The sequence below is a fragment of the Vicugna pacos genome, chromosome 6 (assembly GCF_048564905.1).
Source record: "Vicugna pacos chromosome 6, VicPac4, whole genome shotgun sequence".
NCBI classification, from domain to species: Eukaryota; Metazoa; Chordata; class Mammalia; order Artiodactyla; family Camelidae; genus Vicugna; species Vicugna pacos.
In genome coordinates, this window is record NC_132992.1 from 67705551 (window position 1) to 67730440 (window position 24890).

The 24890-nt window shown below is 47.1% G+C and overlaps 1 protein-coding gene across 7 annotated transcripts in view; it reads left to right on the plus strand.

Annotated features, from left to right (window-relative positions):
- The window catches only part of SMOC1 (SPARC related modular calcium binding 1), a 136550-nt gene that overhangs the window by 66353 nt on the left and 45307 nt on the right, over positions 1-24890 (plus strand). For all 7 annotated transcript variants that reach the window (XM_072963302.1, XM_072963304.1, XM_072963306.1 and 4 more), the window contains exons 4-5: positions 17060-17159; positions 19300-19347. In XM_072963302.1, the coding sequence (XP_072819403.1) occupies positions 17060-17159; positions 19300-19347 (148 nt within the window). The remainder of the gene's footprint in view (positions 1-17059; positions 17160-19299; positions 19348-24890) is intronic.

The following is a 24890-nucleotide window of genomic DNA, read 5'->3' on the forward strand; positions in this document are numbered from 1 at the left end:
TTAGGCCGGAGGTGGGGACAGTCTGGGGGGCAGAGGCGGCTGGATGAAGGCACTGTCTGGACAAAAGTGGGGGAGGTCCCTGGACAAGGGTGGGTCAACCACTTGCTTGGGATGGGCCGGCTGCTGAGATTCCCTTTGTGGACTGGAGTGGCATTTGGGGAATCCTACTACTTGAGGGCTGGAGGCCGAGGCCTCAGAGGTTTAAGAGCTTCCCTGTAATTCTGAATCTATGGGCAAGGGGGGCAGACTGTCCTTCGGTCCACTGGGTTTCGGGTTTCATTTCAGGACTGGGCCCAGGAGATTACTGATTTCAGACATAGTGGCTGTTGGGGTGGAAATGTGGAGGGGTGATGGGGTAGGGACTGGGCCTCATATTTTTAAAAGTTTCCCCACTGATTCAAACGTTCAGCCAGGACTGAGAGCCACTGGGTTAAGCTGACCTTGGCTGCCGACCCTGTGAGAGGTGCTTTTGTTCATTTTCTCACCCCAAGCCTGCCAGGTAGGTGTTACTATCGCCATTTGCAGAAGATGCAACCATAGCGGGATGCGGAGTGGCTGAGTTGGGAGTCCAGCTGAGATCCCTCTGGCTCCAAAGCCCTCCAGAGTCCTTCATACTCTGCTGTTCTTGGAACTGGCAGCTTTGAAGGAGGCTGTGAGGTGCAGACCGGAAGGAGGCAGTCTAGTGCTGTGGTTAGCGCGCTGCTCCTGGAGCCAGACTGCCTGAATCCCACCCGCCACCTCAGGCAAGCCGCTGAACTTCTCTGGGTCACAATATCCTTACGTGAGAAAAGGGGATTATTGTCTCCATTATTTTATATCATAAAATTATTATATTATGCATATTATATGTTACTATTATTGTTCCTATTATTAATGAGTATTGCTGTAGCTGACCTCATAGGGCTGTGATAAGCATTAAGTGAGTTAACATGTGTAAAGCACTTGGAGCACATAAATGCTACCTCAGTGTCTGTCATTATCATCATCATTATCCCCATCTCTACTCTGGTTCTACTGCTCAGATCTTCCCAAGATATTACAGATGTTATGGAAAAGAAAACTTTTGGTCAAAGCCCCTCTCCCCACCATCCATTCTTTATTTATTATTTATTCTAGTGAAAAGAATGCAGGTGACCTCTGTATATATATTTGAAACCACACTGCTGAGAATTCGTGTCTGTGGGAGAAAATCAAACCTCTCGAAGCTGCATTTGGGACTGAGATGGGGGTAAAGGTAATAGGGAGGTGGCGACGAACTCTTTCTTCCCCCTTCTGTAGGCTTGTGCAATCCTGAGTGTGTTGCTTATGAGAACAGTTGACCCCTGCCCTCCTGGTTCTGAAGCGTTTGCCGCCTCGTGACAGACAGCCACCGGCTAGCTTTTTGTTTTGCTGAGGCCAGGCTGGACCAGGTGGTGTTTGCCAGGGAGAGGAACTTCCAGATTAATCCGGGCAGGATTGCTGAGTGAGGGGGCCCCTGAAGTTCAGCAAAGGTTGGATAGACAGTCAAGAGCCCCCTCATTTGTCTGACACACTAAGCACTGCCATGTGTCTGCCGGCTCGAGCCTGGCTCACCCCGCTGGGCAGCCAGGCAACCAGACAGCCAGCCCATCCCCATTATAGTGATTGAAATGGATGTGCTTTTTCCCTTGATCAAAGACACTGCAATAACTTCACAAAATGAGGCTGCCTCTTTGAGTGTGCTTCAACTGCATTGACAGGCTGCCAGAAGGCTATGAGAAAAAAACGCTTTTCTCCCTCCCCCAGCCTCCACTATCACTTAGCTGGACTTTCTTTTTTTTTTTTTTTTAAGACCAAAAGCCAGAGACCAGCTACATTATTTTAATATTGTTTAGGATATTCACATGCATGCATCCTGGGGTTGATAACATATTTTAACCCTGCAAATTGTTACACAGCAACATGTTCTTGAAGTTTATGGAGGGAGTGAGGGGACCCTGATGGGACTGGGTTTGTCTGGCCTGGGACACAGCTTGGGACACGTGACTGGGTTGGCTTTCACGGGCCTCATGTGGGACCCAGTGGTCTCCGTTCTCCAATTTGTTTTCCTTGTCCTCTTCCCTTGCAGCCCCCAACCCTCGCTCACACAGCAGAATGGTAGACACTAGATCACATTAGGTTTTTAAAAACCTTGATACCTATTCCACATCCCAGATGTGGTTATTATTTCAAGCTCCCCAGGGGATGCCAGTGTTGGGTCCAAGTTGTAAATGACCTGCTGTCATAAGGGCTTCATCACTCTCATTGTTGGTTGCATCATTGGAATGTGGACTTTGGGCTTTTTGATGACCTGTTGAGTAAGGCTGGGAGCTACTGGTTTTGTCTTTTCCTACGGGCCTCTCTGTTTTCTCTTCTGGGTACAGGAATGTAACTCCTGACATGTGTTCTACCAAGTCTTCCGCCGAGCTGTTGTCTGATGCCCAATGTGACTGACTGAAGTCACAGCTGTAGTGGAAGGGTCTTGGATCACTGTCACTAGGAAGAGTTGGCTGGAGCTTGTCAAGTTTGTGCATCACTGAATAATAATGATGGCAACTCTTTATTGAGTGTTGCTTGGTTTTACGCCCATTCCTCTTTACTAGAACATTTAGAGGTAGTTATTAATACCCTCATTTATACTGGGAAACTGCGTTTCAGAGGGGTTGAATACCTATGTCAAGGTCTCTGAGGACTCATACCCAGGCCTGCCTAATCTCAAGGCCTGTGCTCTTAACTTTTTTATGCTACAGAAGGGTCCTTGATGCGTGTGCCATTTACTTGCATTACCATTGTTATTCTAGATGGCCCCTCTATGATGCTGTTGACCAATCAATCAAGCAAACACACAAAAAAATACCCTTTTGATTACGGAAAATTTCAAATATACAAAAAAGTGGAAATGATAGTATAATGAACTCCATGTACCCGTCACCCAGCTTCAACAATGATTAACATGTGGCTAATCTGTTTTTTTCGTTACCCCATTTTCACGTCCCACCCTAAACTGGATTGCTTCAAGGCAGGTCCCAGACATAGTATTTTTCATGTCAGATATTCTGGAGCTCTGCTATGGCCTGGGATGTGAGCTGGTTGCTATGGTGGCTTCAAGAAATGCCCTGCCCTGTGCCTTCAAGGAGCTACTATGCAGAAAAGATATGAAAACATACGATGAAGTAACTAGTATACAAGACCCCAGAGGTACAACTGGGTTATTTCAAATGTCCATTTATGAGTCAGTAACTTGGAATTCCAAGTGATTTTATTGTTGAAAAAATATATACAAATTGAAAATTTCTGAACATAAAAAATGCCTTAAACAAAGAGAAAAGGCAAGTGACATATATTAGCAAAGTGACATATATTAACAAAAGGCTAATGTTACGTAAAGAACTCTTAAAGATCCTGGTAGAGAGGTGGGCAAGAGATCTCAGTTCACACAATAATAACAGATGCCCGATAAGTGACTCTGAATGATATTTTCCTTAGTAATTAAAGAAATACAAAAAAACATAATGTTGTGTCATTTTACTCACCAGAATGTTAAAACTTAGAGAAATGATAGTCAGGCTTGGGTAAAGGGGAAAGTCTACCCCCATATCGTACTTGAAAAAGTAAATTGGCCCTGGCATTTTATGGGCTGATTTTGCAACATGGGTCACAATTCTTTAACTGTGCTCACATCTTGAGCCTTGAATTCTAGGAATTCATTCTGAAAAAATAATTAAAAATACATGCAAATATTTATCCACAAGGCTTTCCATCTGAGTTCTGCTTATCATAGCAAAAACTTGGAAACAACCTACATATCCAAAATAGAGAATTGCTTGAACAAATTATGACACAGCCCTACTGTGCAGCTAGTAAAATGACGTGTTGTGGGTGCTCATTTTACGTAGTATGTGTGTATACATGTGTGCTAGACACTTCATCCAATAAAACGAAATATTTTTATTTTTTTCTAAATGGGAAAGTTACATACATTTTGTAAAAGAAAATTCTGACAATACGAAAGTGCATAGATAGAAAGGTAGAGCCACTGATTTCATTTCTTTGAAGTAGCACCAAGGAAGTCTGTAGCCCACGAGCTTTTTTTCTTTGTGTACTTTTCATTATTTAGGACAAAAAAGATACAATGTCATGTACCATTTTCGAATGCTTTCTTACACTAACTATATTGTGGACTTATTTCCAGGTTAGTTACATATAGCTCTATCTCATTTTTTAAAGGGCTGCATTGTATTCCATTGTATGAATGTACTGTGAATTTTGGAAGTTTGGGGATTAAACTTCCGAAAGTTGAATACTGGGTCAAAAAGACATGCACTTTTTAAGTCATTTGATGCATACTCCCAAATTGCCTTCCACAGTGTTGAGCAATGATGTGGTTGGTTAGTGGTTGTTACCAAATGCATTCCCAAGCCATTTAAATTTTTTATGTAGATAGATTGTAGTTCTAGTAATACCATAGAATATAAAACACCATTTGTCATGTTATTGCTATGTGAAAAAGATATATTATGTGTCGCATCTTTAAGCCTCATGTTCCAGAAACAGATTTTTTCTTTCTTTCTTTTTTTCATGCTGGAACAGATTTCTTGATATAGCTTTGTCTGGCACAAACTCTTTCCCCATGTTTACTCATTCTAATTACTGCTCCCCACACCAATGCATACATACATGCTTTTTTTATTTCCAGAGGTCTTTTTATTTTTTTTGTAATTTCTTCTTGATGATGCTTTTTTCAGAAGTTGGAAGTGCAAAGAGAAAGATGGCTTTTTGGCTAAGACAGTGGGCTCCCCTTGTCAGAATCTCTGTAGCTCTTACTGTTGTGTTCCCTAAAACCTGGGAAGCCACAGCTTGTTTCCTGAGTGCTGGGGGCTGAGCTATGAAAGCAGGTCTTGAGGTTCCTTTTTAGCGCCTCCTCTCCCCGCCCCCACAGTACAGAACTGCCCGGCCTGAAGTCACCCCTGCGGGCAGACTAGCTTGCCCTGGAAACACCTGGCTTTACCATCTGGGTCTCTCTCTTCCAAGTTCCCAGCAAATACTGAAGGCATCGATGCTTTATGTCAGCTGTTGACCTGGGCTGATGAAACACTGGCAGGCTGGAGGTCATCAGAGGGGAAAGCATTGTCCCATCTTTGATGGGTTCAAGGGCTACATCTTTTTTTCTTAATGTGGAGCTATCTTACCTAGAGCCACAGTAGGCACCTCTCCTCAGATAGTGCAGAGGGCTCTGTAGTTAGGGTACTAAGAGCCTGGCTGCATCCATAGCTGGAGTGTTCTGAGCTTCTCCAGCCGGAATTGGTTCCTTAGGATGCTGCCAAATGCAGCCAATTCAATGTTTTAGTGGATGATGCCAACTTTTTTTTTTTTCCAAAGCAGTCACGCTGTTAAAAATTTAAGCCCATCCTTTATGTGCAAATGGCATAATGGTCAGGAGAGCCAATGTTGGGTCAGTTGTTGCTTTCCTTTTTCCTTCTGTGTTTAGTGCTCAGTGAACATATTACTGTTGCCATTTGAACATCTCCTGTGCCCGGGGCACCTGACTCCTTGTTGTACGTATGTTTTTCATTGAATTGCTTTTGTTTCAAACAACAAGAGGTTGCATAGGATAATTGATATGAAATTATCACATACAGTGTAGCACAGAATTGCTGTTTAGCAAATGTTAGTTTTCTTCTTCTTTGGTCTCAGTTTGCTCAGCTGTAAAATGGGAGAGCTAACTGAGCTATTCCAGAAGTTGGCAAACGGTGGCCTGTGGGCTGGCCCCTTGGTTTTGTTATTTAAAATAGTATCTCTATTAAGTTAGAATTGACATGACATAAAGTGTATCCTTTTTAAATGTATGATTCAGTGGTTTTTAGTATATTTACAGAGTTGTGCAACCATCACCACTGTCTGATGCCAGAATATTTTCAACGCCCAAAAACAAATCCGGTACCCGCTGAGGATCCTGTAAAAGTAAATGTTTAATTTTGTAACTGATGGCAGGGACAGGGCCTGCTGCCCCCACGTGCAGGAAGGACTTGTCTAGCAAGTGACTCATCTAATCTCTTGCACATGGTGGGAGCCACCACTCTCATCTTTTCAGTGAGAGAGCTGGCACGCCCTGGGTCACCCACAGGTGCGGAGGAAGGCAGGATGAGGGTGGAGGGAGCATGCTTTATGCTCGAACACTGTATCCATTGTGCTCTGTGGTGACTTGCCTACCCCAACCACTGCTCGTTCCTCCTCTTCAACGGCCGAAAGGCCACTGAGCATCCTCTCCCAGATGAGCTGGCATCATTTGTTTTGGAGCAAGTTGCAGGGTCTGGGTGCTCCCAGCTAGGCTCTGCCCTCCGCTAGCCTTTGGTGAGTCTGTCCCCTCAGTCTGTTGTGGAAATGAAAGGAGAAAGCTCTGGGCGGTATCTGCAGCTGCTCTTCTGCAAGGGGGTGTATTCAGGAGGGAGGAAAGGACTTCTCTGGCCTTCCTGCTGCTTATGAGAAAAAGGAAACTCAGTGATGGAGGCTCCAACCACCCTGTCTGCTGTTTTTTCTTTTTCAGATAGTAACAACATCTATATAGCACTTACTGTATGCCAGGGTGTTTTATGAGTACCTGTCATGTTAACTTACTCGATCCTCACTCTGATCTATAAGTATCGTCTCATTTTATACATGAGGAAGGTGAACCACAGAGAAACTGAGTAGCTTGCCCAGGGTCACACAGCTTGCAAGTGGCAGTCAGGATTCAAACCCAAGCCGTCTGCGCCAGGGTTCTCGGTCCTAACCACGACTCTGTGCTGCCTCCCCAAGGACACTGCCATCCTTTAAGGTGGTGTTGACAAACTAGAGCATGTCCAGGAAGATAGTTCATGTGAGAAGGCTGGGAAATGATGTCACATGAGGAATATTCAAAGAAGCCAGCAATTGGTTTGGAGATGAGAAAAACCAAAGGATGGGTGGTTTCGAAAGAGGTGACCAAAGGGATGCATGAGCGTATCTTCAGACCTTTGTCTGTGGATGACAAGAGCTTTTTACCGAACAGTCCCGCAGAGCCGACCCGGGATCACTGAGTGAAATATTTCATGACTCAGATTCTGACACAGAATAGGGAAGAACTTTTTACAAGAGGAGCAACCCACAGATGGAGTGTTTTACTCAAAGACGATTTGACTTCCTATCCCAGGAAGTGGGCAAGTGGGGGCTGTGTGGGCATCCGGCAGGGCTGCTGTGAGGGGCGGGGAGAGCTGCTTCACCAGGAGGGAGGGTGCACTGATGATCTCTGGGAGAGAGCCTCCGCCCTTCTCAGGATTTTATGAGGTGGTAGCTAATGTTCAGTCTGGTAGGCAGGCACACAGAAGGCCCACAGCAAACAGTTGTTCAGGAACCTTCCAGGCAGAGCCATTAATACACACACATTTAGGGCTATTGCCACTCCACTGCGGGTCCATATAACATGCTAGGAGATGACCCTGCGGGTTAGTCAACTAAACTCTTCGGCACAATTAACAGGATCAGATTTTCTTCCCTGTTAAAGCAGGGAAAGGTAAAAGGAACACAGGAGGGAGGGAGGAAGGCAGAAAAGTCTAATTAAAAGTGAAGTCCGATATGGGAAGCAAGAAGGAGCCGCCACTCCTGCAGGCCACCTTTGTCCCCTCGCTGGCCCTCTTTTCACAGTTGTGATCTGAACAAAGCTCCTATATACGGGGGACTTTTTTATTGGAGATTTTTAAAACACAGAAATGTATTTGATAACCCCCTTCCCCCCAAAATGGAAATAGAAGTGAATGGACAAGAAGTGTTATATTTGCTGTTTACAAAACGTGGGCCCTTCTAGGTACCAAATAAGGGGGCAGGAGTCAGGAAAATAAAGTTCTTTGTGTCCTTGAAGCACTAACGCTCAGATTTTTAAAATTTCTTTATGTGTGTGTGAGGGGATTTGTGTTTATGTTTCTTGAAAATTTTTTTTTTAAAAATGTTCATCATATATTTGGAAAAGTGGTCCTAACACTGACAATTAGGTACTAGTTTAAAAAATTTTTCACCTTACTCCTAAGCAGCAGAAGTTCAACGTAGAGCAGATTTGTAGAATCACAGAACCTTTGAGTCAAAGGGGACCCCAGAGGTATGTGGTGTCTGATTCATTTTCTTCATCTCTCTACCCTAGCCCTCCATCCAGGGCTCAGATTCCACTTACAGTCTCTCACCAGACAGTCAGCTATCTTCTGCTTGATTACCACCAAAGACAGGACACTTATTAACACCAATGACAGCATGATGCATTTTGGGACGATTTAGTTGGAAAGTCTCTGTGTTGACTTGAGAGTTGTAATTTCCAACAGATGACCTGCATTCTAGCTGTGGGATTTACAGAATCCACAGAAATCCCACTTGCTACAGAAGGATTTGAAAACAGGCATCATTATGTCCTTGTGAAATCCTCTCTTAGAGCTGACAAATATTTCTTCTCGCCCTGGCAAAAATCCTTAGTTCTCTCACTCATTCCCAAATCAGAGATATTTATTAATGTCTCTCTTTCCTCCTGGCCTCTTTCTTCTGAATTCAGTTTGCCAAGATCCCTCTTAGAGAAGGTCTTGAGAGGGTCTTAGAGAGGGTCCTTCCGCAAACTGGACACATTTCAGATGTGGCCATAAACAGCTTGGGGGAAGAATGGGCCTGTCTCTCATTCTAAACACACTACTGCTAACTAATATCATGTTGGCGGCCATGTTACATCATTAAGTCCTAAAAAACATAGCCAACAATGACTCCCATGTTTAGGAGGATTTGAAATAGAAGGATTACCTTCCTTCCTTGCATCCTCTCTATTAAATTCTGGAGGATGCGGTAAATACTCTAAAAGGAGAATCCCTCACTTCCCAGTAGATGGTCCTCCCTAGACCTGGCGTAGGGCAGGAGACAATGTCTATGGCCAACAAGAATAGCAGTGCTTTGGAGCAATAACCTGCATACTCCCTGTGAAAGGGGAGGGGGAAAAGGACGAAATCAGCTTGTGCTGAGTCCCTGCTCTATGCCCGGCATTATTTTAGATGCTTTATTTATCTTATCTCATTCTGTCTTCTCAATAACCTTTGAGGTAGGCACCATTAGCCTCTTTTCATGAATAGGCTCAGAGAGGTTAAATGACTTTGCCAAGGTCACACAGCTTGTGGCAGAGATGATGTTTAAACCCAGGTCATTTTGCCTCCAAAGGCATATTTTTCCTTCTGCATCTTGTTGCTTCTCAGCCAAACCTGACTAGCGATGAGGAGGACGTTTGTGGGATAACCTCTTCCAAACTGAGGGAAAAACAGCTACTACTAGCCAGACCGAAAGGATTACACTATCCCTTCCTTCTCCCCCACTCTCCTCTCTGCAATCAAACTTCCTTCCATGTGTGAAATCACCCAGAAGATTTAATGCTGCAATCACTAGGTCCATGGATTAAAACACCACATGTCATCAAAACAACTGGAACAGAAAAACTTTGGAGAGAAGTTTTGTTTCAAGGCTCCTTGCCCCCAAATTCCCACCCAGAAAAGTATTTGTTTCTTGAGTATTTCATGATAAATCCAGAAAGGATAGCGTGATGAAGCACCCTTTAAAACAGTGGTTCTTGAAGTGTGGTCCCTGGTCCAGCAGCAGCAGCAGCATCCCCTGGGAACTGGTTAGAAACGCGTATCCTCCAGCTGACCCCAGACCTAAGGAATCCAGAAACTCTGTGGGTGGGGCCCAGCAGGCTGTTTTCATAAACCCTCCAGGTGAATCTAACCGTGCACCCAATAAACAATGTTCTCCTGCGGCTTCTGATGGAGAGAGAGGTTCTAGGGAAACAAGTTGGCAACCTTAGATGGCCCAGGGACTCAGCCTTCCACATGTCCCCCTGGAAAAACACAATTTCTTAGAGGTCCTGTAGGGAATGCAGACAAAAGGGAAATGGAACAGCTGAAAATGCTGCCCTTAGACAAAGTTATCGGGTGCACCAACAGCAAGATGCTTAACTTCCACTGTGTATTAGCTTAATCCAAGAACCGACTTACTGACTTAGAGCAACTGGCAGATTATAAGGAAAAAAAAAAGGTCTCCTACTCACACTGCCAAGGAGAGTTAGAGAAATAGCCACATGCCTTCTGCTTTTAGTTTAACTTTCTCCCACTAGGAAATGTTCCTGTGTATGACAGTAGTCATTTTGTTACAAGTTTGGTAGTTGTTACTAAGAATGCTGAATCAAGCCTGTCCCTTTGCATATGGTTCACATTTTCTATTTTACAAAAGAAGCACAAAGAAAAGGGGTGGTGGCTGGGGGATGAAGCCACAGGGTGGAAGGTGCTATGCTTTGGAGGGGATCTCAGTTTTCAATAAAGGTCTGAGGGAATTCAAGATGGATTTTTTAACAGATAGAGCATGAGAAGGCATTACAGAAAAGGAGATGGGGATTTGCTAGAGAGAAATTATTTTTTGGAAGAGGAAACCAAATGAAAGCCTGATGCCTGGATGGTAAGAAAGTACAACTGGGCAAAGCAGAGACGTACAGCAGAGCCCTGCACTTCATGATAGTGCCATAAAACAAACAAGCAAAACAAAACAAACAAAAAAACATGTTTCAGAGAACACTAGTACTACCATGGAATTCTCCCTGTGTTACCAAACTGAACTCGGGTCCGCTTGCCCATGCACAGCAAAGCCAATGTACCACCCCTGTGTTGTGATGAAGGGAAGTACAGTGTTTATTGCAGGGTGCCAAGCGAGGAGAACAGGCATCTCATGCTCAAAAAACCTGAACTACCTGATAGCTTCCAGGGAAGGGTTTTAAAGGCAACATTTGGGGTGACAGCTGTTGCTTGTAGACTTTCTTTTGATTGGTTGATGGTGAGGTAATCGGGTAATGTTTTGGTAATTTTAATCATCAACTTTCTGGTTCCAACCAGCCTGGGGTCCACATGCTTGTGGTCAGCATGTTGTTAACATCTTCCACCTGGGTAGGTGTCTTAGTTTCTGCAGAACAACTCAAAGATATGTGTCAGATTGTTATATTTACCCCTTGAGGCGGAACTGGGACTCTGTTTTATCACTGACTATTGTTTAAGCTATCATTACTTTTCTTGCTTGACTCCTTTTCCTTTGTTTCTGCATTTCCTCACTTCCCTAATTAGTTACTGCTTGAGTCTGCTCTTTGGAACTCAGGGAAGGCCTAGGAGACTAAAGCCTTTTTCTACAAACAAGAAATAGGCTTTGGTACCCGGGAGGGTCCCACAGGGTCCTGGTTGGTTTCAATTCCCTCTTTTCTTTGATTCTCCTCAATCCTGAGGGGGAAAGGGGCCAGAAAGAAAGGGGATAATATTTTAGACAGAGAGGTTAACCATAAACTTAGCAAGGGAACTCAGTTCTAGGGGGATTTGGTTTCACCCACATGAAGTTAAGGGAAGGCCCCACAATTAAATAAGTTGAAGAATTACTGTAAATGACATCTTCCTCTTAAAGCTGAATCATGAACCGATTTAAGGCTTTGAGAAGTCTTGCAGTCAAGAAATCTTTTAATTTTATTTGACCCAATATTTCCAAAGTCATTTGGCTAGAGGATCCCTTCATCCCCAATAATTCCTAGTCACGCCCCACAGGACACCAGCAGTATTCATCTCTCTGTCAAAGGAGAGGATGTAAAGGTGTCACACTCCAGGGGAAGGGAGGAAAGTGGGCACACGCAGGGGAGGCCGGTCTCCTAGGGAGGCAGGGGCCCTTGGTAGGAAGGCCGGCAAAAGTCCAACGACAACGAAGCTACTTTGGGATTCAGAGTCCGACCCCGGCCAGAGATGCCCTCGAAGAACAGCCAATGGAAAGTGGGCTGGCCGGGGGGCACGGCAGAGGCGCTCGTGCTGTTGTCCAGATGACTCCAGAAATAGCCTCTCACTCAAACTGGAACAAAAGACTCTTGATTTGAATATTTATCCTATTTCCTCCCCCATGTCCCCCAAAAGAATGACAAGACACAAAGACAACTGGCCAGTTCCCTCAGACACCAGCACTGGGAACCCTGCCTTTCTCCACCTCCCTTCCAGGTCTGGGGGATCTCCATCTGCCAGGACTAGATACTGGCCATCACGCTATCCTTCTCATCTCTGGGCTTTGGTTGCCTCATTTGTAAAATGTTCGAGTTAGCCTGGTGATCTCCAAGGTTTTCTCCAGCTCTGTCAATTCTGAAATTTTATGAGAGCTTGGGGATCGGGATGTGAATTCCGGTGCTTTTATGAACTAGCTGTGACATTTGAACAGACAGCCGCTGCTCCCCGTACGAGCTCTCCTATGAAAGACTTGCACACTGGGTGAGCCGGAGGCCCAAGTGAGACAACACATCGGTTGGTCGTGGTGGTGACTGAGAAGTCGTTGTGAAGGTAGAGGCGATATTTCCCATCTTGGGTGTGGCGCCTGAGAGATCCTTGTCTCTGTGCGTGTTCCATTGTTGCCTTTGCTTTTCTCATGCTTTCCTCCCGTTCAGGGCTGCGTTGGCTTTACCCTGTGAGCTGGTGTTTGCTCCATGCATCTCTGCTCATCACTCAACTGCACTTGTTGGGACTGCTGGCCTCCCGTGTTCTTCCAGGTGCCCACAAGTTGGTCTCAGGCTGAAGAGCAGCAGGCTTAAAATAATTTCAGATTTGTCTCAATTTGGACAGAGGTTGACCTGAAATACACCACTGGGCTGTTTATGCAAAGGGCTTCTTGCCAAATATATTTAAAAGTATATGAGTCAGAGATGAAATTTACCTACCTAAGAACACACTGTTTTCGAGCACCTTTAGGAGTACCAGTCGTATCCAACGGTATAGTTACAATATGAGCAGAGAGTAACGTCACTTAGGTTGATGTAAGAACACTTTTTATTTGTTAAGGAAGACCCATCAGTTGACATTTCAGCCTTCCCCGGATGCTCCAGAGTAGGAGCAAATAGGGATAGGAGCAAACTCCATGGTTTGTATTTGTACCTTTGTGGCCAGAACAACTCCGAGGTGTGAAAAGGACACTAGAGGCTAGATACTAGAAATGGAACCTCATCAGTTCCTCTTGGCCCATGCTTTTCCCGTAGATTAAGTCCAAGAGTTGATTAATTTGAGGCTGGTGTGTATGGAGGAGGTAGAACAAAGGAGATTACTCGTTGATTTAAAAGAATAAATATGTTTACAAGGGAGGAAGTGAAACAAGGTAGAATTTACCTCTTGATCATGTGTGTGTGTGTGTATATACATTTACCATCAATTCTGTAGAATTTGCATATTGATTGCTTTTGACAAGAAACCTTACTTCTCTCCTCTGAGAATACTGGAACTGTTTCTATATGAAAGCAAACTTCCCCTTCCCCTACTCAAACTTTTTCACACTTTTTGCTGATTTCAGATTGCCCCTTCCCTTGGGGCTGGTCAGAATAGAATGTTCTTTGGTTTCCATCAGGGAATCTGACTGGGCTTTTCTTGAGTGTACACATAGTTGGCTAAAAAGTAACATGATGATAATAAAAATAAATAGCTCAGTGTAACTGGGCACTTACCATGTGAGCTAAGTGTTTTATTTACATTATCTAGTTTAATCCTCCCAGCGACCGAGTGAGGTAGGTATTATTATCTTCCTCTTTTTAAACAGACACGGGCAGTCTGGGCTTGTTCTGACTATGAACCTTTCCGAGGCTGCAGAGGGTTGGCAAGTTCAGTGGATAACTTCAGTGAAGCAGCAGAGGTGGGCTTAAGGTTTAAGGAAGGCAGGCTATAGTCTGGCTCCATGATCACTGCCTTCCGTCCCCATGTAACTTCTTTTTCTTCAGGAAGACATCTTGAAAACTCCCCAAGACGACTTACAAACAACCTCTTGATTGAGAACCCTGGGTCGATTCACTCAGGGCTCCTTTGGCAAAGAGAAGTGACCTCGCTGGGCACTGCCTATGGTCCTGCAGGCCGAGACCCTGCCCAGCTCCTCTGCATCTTCTTTCGCTCACTGCTGTTCCCTCCCCTGGAGCACACCTGGGGCAGGTGTGCCGATAACCATGTATTCCAGGCCTCAGAGGAACATGGCAGCAATTCCTCATTCGATTCTAGTTATAAAACTTGAAAGGACTTGGAAGCAGCTTTCAGCCTGAGGATTTTGTAATCCAGACTCTACTCCTTGGAGCCTGGACTGAAGAAAATGCCCAGGGCCTTGGGGAGAAAGGAGCTGTGTTTGGGCCTGTGGGCCTGGCTGGGGGCTGGGAGGCAGCGTCTGCATGCGCATGTGGATACAATGGGCGCTCTCAGTGAGTGTGTGGCCCTGGGGACCCTCTGAGCCCTGAGGTCCAATTATATCCCCTGAAATAAAGCTTTGGGCTCAGTCTCTTACTCATGCTGGTGGTTCTATCCCCAGCAGACTCAGCTGGGACTCTGCATGCCCAGGAGAAGGGAGCGCCCCATGTAGCCTTCTCCACAGCCCTCAGCACTGGACTTGGTGGGTACCATCCTTGTGGAAAAGGAGGCCGGCCTTGGCCATAGGAGCCAAGGGGCCTGGGAGGGAGTCAGTGCGGCCTCCCGGCCCCGGGGACAGGTTCCCCAGAGGTGATTATTGGCCAAGGAGGAGGAAGCAGCCAGCCAGGCCCCATTAAAATGCTGCCCCTGGCAAGGAGACATCTCTCAGAGCTATCCCCTGCAGGCCGGACAGGATCTGAAGGCGTGAACTCCAAGTTTCCATCAGTGCTTCCCACCGGAGCCTCCGGAGGTTACCAGGGGAGCTCTGGCCCGCAGGGAGGCCAGCTTGCCAGGTGTTTCTGACACAGCTGAGAGCAGTCATTGCCACAGCCCCCCTGTATCCGGCCACCACCCTGTGCTGGGCACCGAACTCACACTCTTTTCCTTGCCAGAGCCCTCCAGGTTTGGCATTGTTACCCCCAGTTTACAGACAGGACTCAAAGAACTAAGTGCCAGGCTAGTTTGTAACTGGCTGGATCAGGATTCAAACGCAGGTCTGTCTGGGTTCTTTCCATCTCACCCTTAGTCTTCCTCAGAAAGAAGCACTAACCCAACTTAGGACTGATCCTGGGTGAGCATCTCAGGTAACAACCATGGTCATGGGGTTTATGGACCGTCTCCATGAGATGAAGTGGGGGTGGAACGTGGTCCCAGGGTAAAGGCATTGAATACAGTTTCCTTGCACAGAGAGCAGAGGTAAATGCCTCATTTATACACAGTCATCACACTAGTAGGGACAAGATGCCCTCCATCTTGTTTTTATCCTGATTCTGTGGGGAGGTCTGTAATGAAACAACTAGTTTCAGGGAAACTATGGTATTTGCTACCCACACAAGAGCAGAAGCTGTTTCTGTAGCTTTTCTGCCTTACCGATAACTTCTGGGTTTTAATCAGGCTGTCAGATCTCTCCTTTACCAATGTAGCACTTGTATACCTCACCTCTCAATTTGTATGCTGTCACTGTCTATCCTCAATTCTAATATGTCCTTGATCCCAAGAGGCACCTTTCTTTTTTCTCACTTTAATGTCTGTGCAACTGGCACACATTTTGTAATTGAGGTCTATATTTAATCTGGTGGAGCTGTTTAAATTGATGTTACATTTTTAGAATGGATGGAGACCAGGAATTCTGGAAATATGATAATTCATGCATTTGTTCAACTCGTCAAATGCCTACAATAAACGTCAGGCATTATGCTAGATGCTTGGAATATAGAAGTAGCCAGTACATAGTCCCTTGCCTTAGGGAGGTCACAGTCTAGACAGATCAACAGTTAAGCTCATTTGAACAAGGGCTTTGAATTTGGGGAAGCAGGGTGTGTGGGGGGTCAGAGGAAGGAGGGAAAGGAGGCAGGGAGGCTGGGACCACTTTAAGAAGAAGGTATATCATGAAGAAAGTAGGAATACGAAAGAGTTGGGAGTGGGTTGGGTTGGGGAATTCTGGACATATCGACTAGTTGGAGCAAACAAAGGTTCAGAACCGTGAGACAGTAGGATGTGTTCCTGAGCCTCAAAGGGTTCCTTGTGGCCAGAATGGAGGGGGTGTGGGGAGACCTGGGATGAAACAAGGCTGCAGGGATAGGCAGGGGGCAGATCATGGGGGACCTCAAGCTCACGCAAATCAGTGTAATCTCTCTCCTGAGTCTGATGGCAAGCCATTGAGGGGTTTTAAGCAGGGGAGTGATGTCCCAATTTGTGTTGGAACTCCGTGTAGAAAGTGGGTGGAAAGAGGATGGTGGGGGTGGGGGGTGGAGGAGGTGGACAGAGTGATAGCTATTGAAAGGGAAAGAAGTGGGAAGGGTATAGCTGAGCAGTAGAGTGCATACTAAGCATGAGGTCCTGGGCTCAACCCTTAGTACCTCTGTTAAATAAACAAATAAATAAACCTAATTACCCTCCGCCCAACCAAAGCAAAACAAGAAAAAAAAAAAGAAAGAGAAAGAAGAATGAAGCAGAAAGCCTCGTTTTTATTTCCTAGTCCCAAGCAGCATGCGGGGTGGGTGGGGGGGGGCCTGATCATGGAGGCTTGAGGAAGATCACACGGTGGTGACAGGGCATCTAGAACTAGAACCTGCAGGCACAAGGGACCTTGTTCTGACCTTCACCCCATCCCGCGTGCCCTTGTCTCAGGAGAGCCACGTGAGCAATAGGCAGGCTGACTGTATGAACGGATGGATGCTGGGAAAAGCCAGAAAAAGAAAAGCTTTCCACTTGCCTCTGCTCGTTAAAGAAGGAACATATCCACCGACCGCGGTGACACTTCAGCTTATACTTGCCACATTCGTTCACCAATCAGAACTTCTTGCAAATGGACGGGATACGCAGTGGACCAAGTGTGCTTAAGTGCTGTAGGAGATAAGCACTAACTGTCATGAGGAAACAGGAGATAAATCGCTGCGGCTGTGCCCGAGAGTCACACGGAAAGCACAATCAATATTGTGGAGTGGTCCACGACCAGAGCTACCCAGGGGAGGGATGCTGGGCTGAGAGGAGGAGGGACCTCCTCCACCACACTGGGGATGCTGTGAAAGGGTTGGGAGGTGACTGTTGGTACAGTGACCCGAGTCTTAACGGTTCTTTTCCCCTTCCACTTCCCTGAACAGGTGCAGTGTCATACTTACACGGGGTACTGCTGGTGTGTCACCCCAGACGGGAAGCCCATCAGTGGCTCTTCTGTGCAGAATAAAACTCCTGTATGTTCAGGTACCGTAGGGAGGGGCGGGAAGAAAGAAAAGGGTTGGAGAGAAACCTCTTGGCTGGTCTCTGGCATCTTGTGGGGGAACCTTTGAAAGACTGGCGGTGGTTAGGAGCCCACTTCCAGGAAAGGGAGGACTCTACCCAAACACACTTGCTCTGTAGTCAGCGGGGTGATAGCATCAGGATATGACTGTGTTAGGTGTTTATTCTGTGTTTAGGTTTCTGGCTCAGTGCTCTTTACCCAAGTGTCGGCTGTAACCTCTAGAGCACAGCTTGTACGTTTTTAGCTTGTGTGCTCTGATTGCTGGTGGCCCTGGGAGCAGTTTATTGAGATGTATTTCAAGACTGCATGGGAGTTCAACATCGAAGGCTGTGATAATCAATTAGTGATATCTATCATGGCGTAGGAGAGGAGGGGGTGGCCCTTGTGCCGTGTGTTTGCCATCCCTGAACGATGTAATGTCTAGTGATGAAAAACATTCATGACAGTGGCCCTCGAGTCCGGCTGTCCTCAGCAGTGCCTGGGGAATTAAAAAGAACCCAGGTGTTGAAGGCTTCTTATGTCGTCTGAGCCGGTAGGTCTGGAGTGAGACTTGGAGTCCACGTGTTTATGAAGCTTCACAGACGGTTCTGATGATTAGATGAGTCAGGGAACCACAGCTTTGTAGTGACCCTCTGGGTTAGTAAAATATTACTAGCTCATAGCAAAATCAAGCCCTTTCTATTTTCAATTTTATAGGCACAGAGAAAATTTGTTCTTAGGTCAGTTTCATGGGGATTGTGCACTATGAATTTACATTGTGAAGCCCCACGCCTCCCACTTCTATTCAGATGGTGAGGGATTTGGGAATTACTCCCTTAATTTACTCTGCAGCTCAGCCCGCATTTAAGAAAAAAAAAAAACCCAAACCAGCCTATCCTACCTGCTAGCTGTTTCATATTTCTCTGTAATCTGTGTCTATGAGATTTTCTTCATTTACTTATGTCTAATTTTTAAGTGCAGGCAAAATACAAAACATTATTCTAAAACCTATGGGAAATTCAGAAGGCTCACGGTCCTGCTATCCTAGCGTTTTTTTCTTTTTCACTAAACTTACTCATTTTTCAACCAGCCCTGCTATCTGCTGTATAAGGGGGAAAGTAAGTGGGAAGGGCGGTCAGTATCTACATTAGGAAACCAGAGTTTGCAGGCAAAAAAGGAAAGTTTACTTTATTTGTGGTTTACATGGAAACTGGAAACCTTAGTTGGGGTTGGTGTGGGGAGGAGCAGGAATGAGCCTTCCTTGCAAATGACCTGGAAAGTTTCATTTAAAGCAAACAAATGCGCTAGAAACAAGTCATGCAGGGTAATACAATTGGATTCTCACAAACTAGTATATGGAGAAGGGTATGGATTGGGAAAGATTTCTTCTCCTTTGCTGCAGGGACGGCCACAGATGCCCTTCTGTGGCTGCGCTGGCTCTGCCTTGCAGGTGGGGGTTGGTCTTTGTGGAGGAGGCAGGTGCAACAGGGTCGGGACCCTCGGATGGGTCCACATGGTCTCCTAGCACAAAGAGGGCCAAGCGCTTGGCCAAACCCACACGCTACCCCCTCCTCGAGGAACAGGCTGCATCTAGAAAATTGCTTCCATGCCTCAGACAAATTTGGCCCATTCAGGACAATTGGGCCAACAATTTTCTACTTAATGCAGATGGAAAATCGCCGATTTCCTGCCCTAACCAGCAAGGACTGTCAATCACTGCATTCGCAGCGAGAGGGGTTTTCTTTTCAGTTGGCCCTCCTGACTGGATATGGCTCAGAACATGGAGTTGGTGGGAAGTGGAGGTGAGGGGCAGTCACTGGAATGTTCAACAGAGGAGTTATGTGGATGTGGAATTTTGTAAAAATCTGGTCCAGTCTATTGCCAGGAAGCCTGGAAATCATGGCTCATCTCAACAGTGCTGTGATATCAGTGACATTGATGTTAAACAAACCCCACTTGCATGTATGTATGTCCTCACTTTGTATATAATGTTCCTAGATGTGTATACAGTATGTATATATACATAACCGTATGCTCATAACATCAGGCTTTACCAACTCTTTGAAAGAAGCCAACCACGATGCATTCTGAACGTCTGTGTTTTTGTTTCCCCTCTCACCCAAGGTTCAGTCACCGATAAGCCCTTGAGCCAGGGTAACTCAGGAAGGAAAGGTGAGTAGAGTTTCACGCTTTATCTAAATGTTTGCTTCTAAAGCCAGTCCAAGCAGGCGTTCTTAGACAGGATGGAAGGAGCCTGGGGTGAACACTTAAAATGCCCCGCAGAAATCCCCATTCTTATTTTGTGTTTCCTCCCAGAAGCATCGGAGGTAAGGAAGGCTCAAACCATGGTGGGGGCCAAGCTCCCAGAATTTCTGAGAGAGGTGGGCGAGTGCAGTGCACAGGGCTGGCAGGGACCCCAAGACTCCTGGCTCCTGGGAATTTCGGTCAATCAACTACCAGTGTAGCCAGTATTAAACAGAAATGGACAATGGAGGCAGGCAGGCCCCAGTCTGCCCTGGCTCTTATTTTGGAATCCCATCTGAGCATTTTTTTTTTTCTGATTCTTCTTGATGATTGTTCCAGCACATCCAGAGTCTCTTCGCTGAGAGTAGGATGCTTCATGGGCATGCAACCTGGGCAGCCGTTGTCTTGAAATTCTTAATTATTTTGCCTTTGAGCTTGCGTTTTGTAAGTCCAGTTCAATGGGACGATGAAGTATGTGTGCAGGCAGAAGAGACACGTGTGCCATGCATACCTGCTGCAGTCTCATTTGCAGATGGCTTCGGTAATGCAGGCTATGGGGCTTCCATATTACCCTAGAAAGTTTATTTTTCGTTACCTAAAACAGCATTAAATAGCAAATTAAAACACACTATAACATGTCAAGAGAGAGACTGTAGAAGAGAGGATAAGACTATATTTTAGTGTCTTTCATTCCCCCCCTTTTTTTCTTGCTTTTTGAACAAAAGGCTTTGCATTTTCATTTTGCATTGGGCCCTACAAATTATACAGCCAGCCCCGACTGGGGCATGTGTCTGAGCGCTGTTTAGTGCATCAGCCAACATAAGAAATCGGTCCCTGGGATATGGGGGTCATACTTTCCAGTGGGGGAGGCACTACGAGGCACCACTTCTTGCCTCCAGGACAGCATACACGCAGAGACCTGGTAGCCGTGTGGGAAACAGCTACAGCAGTTTTATTGCACGTGCAAGGACTCCAGATCCCCTGTTTTGGGTTCTCGGGTAAAACTCAGACAGGAGATCTTGGCTGAGTTTGAGGCTTTCCACCTGAATCTGGGCCTTGGGAACTTCATGCTCATAAGAGTCCACGTGGAGAGTTGGGCCTGCAAGGATCAGCATGAGGCACATAGGCAAGGCCCTGGACCTTGTCCCAGGTGCTTATCCCGTGGGGACCAGAAGAGGAGGCAATGTCCCCCTGCCTGAAAGCAGGAGTTGAGAGTCTGGAGAACCTGCTGTCCCTGAATGCAGGTGCTCCAAGAAGATGTGGAAGTGGAGCTTGGTGATACCACCAACAACTAGAAACCATGGACCAAGGGACCTGATGAGCTGCTACCCTTCTGGTGAGGAGGGACGAGTAAGTGGGCAAAAAGAAGGGAGCAGGTGCCTTTGCAGGTCCTTCCCAGCACAGGAGCACAGGGGGAGACAGCCATCCGTGTTGGCAGCTCCTTTCTAGGTGGGAAGGTAGGAGAGAGGATGGACGTTTCTTTCTGCAAAGACCTGAGATCATCAACACTGAGGGTGGTGTGGATCTGCCTACAATTTACTGGGGTTGGAAAAGGGAGCTGCCTTCAGTTTTGTTTGTTGCAATTAACATCTTCAGGAGCATCGCCTTTATTCCTGGACATGAGATCTTAGTGGTAGGGGAAAAAAATGAGCAATCATGCAAAACAGACCATCCAGACTTTCTCTACCAAAGGGGGTGCATGATGCTGAATGAAGCGCCTGAACCAAGAAAGGCCAACCAGGTGTTCTGGTTCTTAAACTGTACGGAGGAGTTCTTTCCAGGTTATTGTGGCTTTGAACCCTGTGGATAACAATAAGGGACCTGTGGTCATGGCGGGCTCTTGCTGACCCAGCTAGAAGAGGGCAGGGGAACCTGATTCCTCCAGGGAGAATGCAGGGAACAAGGGGGTAGAGTCTGAAGCCTCATCTCAGGGGGACAAGTTGCCACCATCAGTTCTCAGCTCCTTGCTTCTGCACCCCGGGGGGTTCCTCCCTCCCAGGTGGGAGGCCTGGCAGGGGGTGGGGGTGGGGGAGATGTGCCAGCTCACTTGCCCCTGGACACTTGACTTTTGCCCAGTGGCCTCTCTCTGCTTGTACTTTGGAGGATCTGCAGAGGTGTTGATCCTCTTATCTTTGTCTGCCGTGAGCAGGGCAGTGGAAAGCAGGTTTGGGCCACCTGTAGCCACCTGAAGCCACACCTGTCCAGGAAGCTGGAGTTTGAATGGGGACAGGGTGCGAGAGGGCATTTGTAATATCCTGTGTCAGCCCGCCAAGGTCCCTCTCTCAGCTGCTACTTAAGAATGGAATGTGCTCCGGAGGGCAGCAGGTGGGAGGACACAAAGGCCCCTTGTCTGAGCTTGTGCCCACACGTGGGGTCTCCTAGAAGGCACCTCCCCAGAGCCACAGCCTGCAGCCCGAGACCTGCGGACAGGGATGCTAGGCTCGGAACATCATTCAGGGTGAGGAGGACAGCAAGGGAGGAGGTGAGGCTGGGGGTCTAGGTGAAGGTGGCGGGGGAGGAGCAGAGCCAGCCCCTTCTTTCCCTACTTGCTTGCCTTTTTGAACGTGCTCCACAGACGGGGCTTGGAGGGATCGGTTCTCTCTGCCTGGGAGGAATGAAAAGGCGTATTGTGCGGTGGAGGGTCTGGTTGCCAGCCAGGAATCAGTCCTCCGAAGGAGAGGAGGAGAAAGGCAGAGTGGGAGGAGGCTGGGGGAGAGGCCCAGGGAGATAGCAGGAGGTAGGCAGGGAAGAGGGAGCGGCCAGGCGGTAGCAGGTCACCGCCGTCTGGCCCAGGAGGGAGGTCTGGGTTGCTCCTGCTCCTGGGTCCACAGGTGCGGGGCCCGAGGGGAGAAGTGGGGAAAGGAGGGAGGGGGCCCGATTATCTTACCCAGATGCACGTGCTCCGGGAGGGGAGGAGGGTCAGAACTTCAGACTATTTACTTAATCCCTTGGAATGTCCTTGCCTTGCTCTGTTCTTTGGGCCCCTTGTGTTTCACGAACTCCTTTATGGGCACATGTGTGGTAATTAACACATGCAGGGTAGGTCCTGGGCCATGTGTTTGAGTTTCAAATATCCGTTGATCTGGGGCACTCCCATCTTGCTGCCCCTCCCTTCTTCTCTTTCGGTCCTCATCCTTAAAGAGAGATGGAAGGGGTATGTGCGTGTCTTGTGGGGGGTGAGGGGCACACGTGCATCCACATGTGTTTTATTGATGCTCCAGAGAAATATCAGAAGAGAGGAAGGGACCCCCAGTAGCTCCTTGAGCCCTGACAATCTGCTGCTGCTAAAACAGTCCAAGGCTGCTGCAATTGAGAAAGAGAAAGGAATTTTTGGTTTCCATTGAAGTAGCCCGACGAAAAATGGCTGGGAAGCGGAATGTGTTTAGAGATCATGATTTTACCCTGATTGGCTTTTCCTGCCCCCCCACCCCGGCTTGTCGATTTTGCTGAGGTGCTTCTTTTTGGGGTCTGGATGCTAGTGGATGTGGGGGAGTTTCCAGGATAACCAGACACAAAGTCAGGGACTGGTCCAGGCATCATTGCTTATGAAGTGTGGGAGGGACATTGTCGGCCTCCAGTGGGATGGTGGAGGGGCGGGTGGAGAATGATTAAGTGGGAGAATGATGGGAGAGCACTTGGACAGTGATCTCTGGCAGTTCTCTGGGAGCTTTCTCTTCTGAGCACCCATGACCTTAGAGATCCCGGGGTCTTGCTTCAATACATGGCAAATGAAAATTTAGGGTCATCAGGAATTTTATGCAGTTTCTTCTTTTCCAGCTTGTAAGTGGTCTGTGAGTGAGCAGTTTAAGGAAAGTGAGAGGGAATAAAAACATTAGCAGACTTCTTCCATTTTTTACATGGCCTTCTGTATTTGTCAAGGCGGTCTTCGAGAGAAGCAGAACTTCCCAAACACAACCCCCCTTTAATTTGCAAAGACTTCTTTTATTCCCCACTGGCTGTCCCACAGGATGTGTTCCAAACAGAATGAGTCACAATTATTTCTCCAAGGTCCTTCTCTGGGTCTCTGTTTTTAGAATCTCTCTTGGCACCCAGTCTACAGGTTGGTGCCAACTTAGAGACCTTGTCACTGAAGTGATGGAGCAACTGACAGTCTCGTTCAAGGCTGAAGGATGTGTTTAGGGCAGGGGTGATGGGTGGCAGGCTTCCCAGATGAAGGGACCATGTGGCTTCTAGCATAAGCCCTCAGAGGGGTAAAGCACACCAGAAGGAGGTTTACTTCATTGCCCCCAGCCTGGCTGAAGTGTGCAAGGCTGGCTGTCTCAGATGGTTCTATACGTGGTTCTATAATGTTCCCATGACTTTAACCTCTTCCCAGCAACCTCTTTTTTCTCGTTGCCTAGCACCGAGTGGGAAGCTGGATCATAGTAGATCTGTCAGCTTTGCCATCAAATGGCAGGAACCTGAGTATCTACCAGCCTGGGTGGGACCTCTAGGGGTTGGCTTCTGCTCACACTGGATTTCCCTGTGGAGAGGCATTCGTTCTGGTACGTGCCTGCTGCCACAAACTGTGCCTCAGCAGCTCCAAGCCCACGAGAGGCAGCTCTTTTCCTCTGCATGCATCTTGCTGCTGCTTCCTGCTGCTCTGAGCCACCTGACCAAGCCTGGCATATCAGCACGTCGACTGCAGAAGGGGTGTGCGTGAGCGTGCTGGAGTGTTCGTGCCTGGACCACATCTCCCTTCTACCTACAGTTAATTACTCTCCCAGGACGGTTCCATCTACTCAGTGCCCCACCCTCTTCTCAGCCCCTCTTCTATGTTCTCCAAAAGAAAGTTTATGCATGGAAGTTACTAAACTAAGAGGAGAATCTCTGCCGTATCCTTATTTCCAAGGACTGGAGAGGAAATGGGGGTTAGTGATCTGGAAAATTCTCTTGACCATATATCCAAACAAGTCCCTGGTATTATTAGTAACCAATGGGGCTTTATACTTGGCTCTTTTATTCTTTCATTCAATAAATATTTATTGAGGACTTAGTGCCAGCCTTGTGACAGTCACTGAGGGTCCAGGGACAAGAAAAATGCTTAGAGTCCTCGCCTCATGGAGCTGCCGGGAATGAGCGTGGCCCACTGGCCAGTTCTTGAGCCCTCTGCCTGGTCCCTGGGTGGGGCTCCTGAAGTCCAGGCAAGACAGCCCGGAGCTGGGCAGGCCACTGAGCATGTGGTCATTTGCCTACTGCTCCTTGACTGAGCGAGTTCAGTTCCAAGTGTAACGCAGCAATTGGAGGGAGGCAGGGATTTCAGCCTGTGGGTGGAAAGGGCTCAGGGCCCCATCTGAACCACTTACCTCCAGCCCCGACTCCGTGGTAAAAGTCGAGGAATTGTCACTCTCAGGTCCTGTTACACCAACAGGTGCCCGTTGAAAGAAAGCCATGAGATTCAAGGGCTGCCTATCCCAGTGTATATGGAAAGGCAGTGGAGCTAGAATAGCAAAACCAGTTTTTAGAAAGAA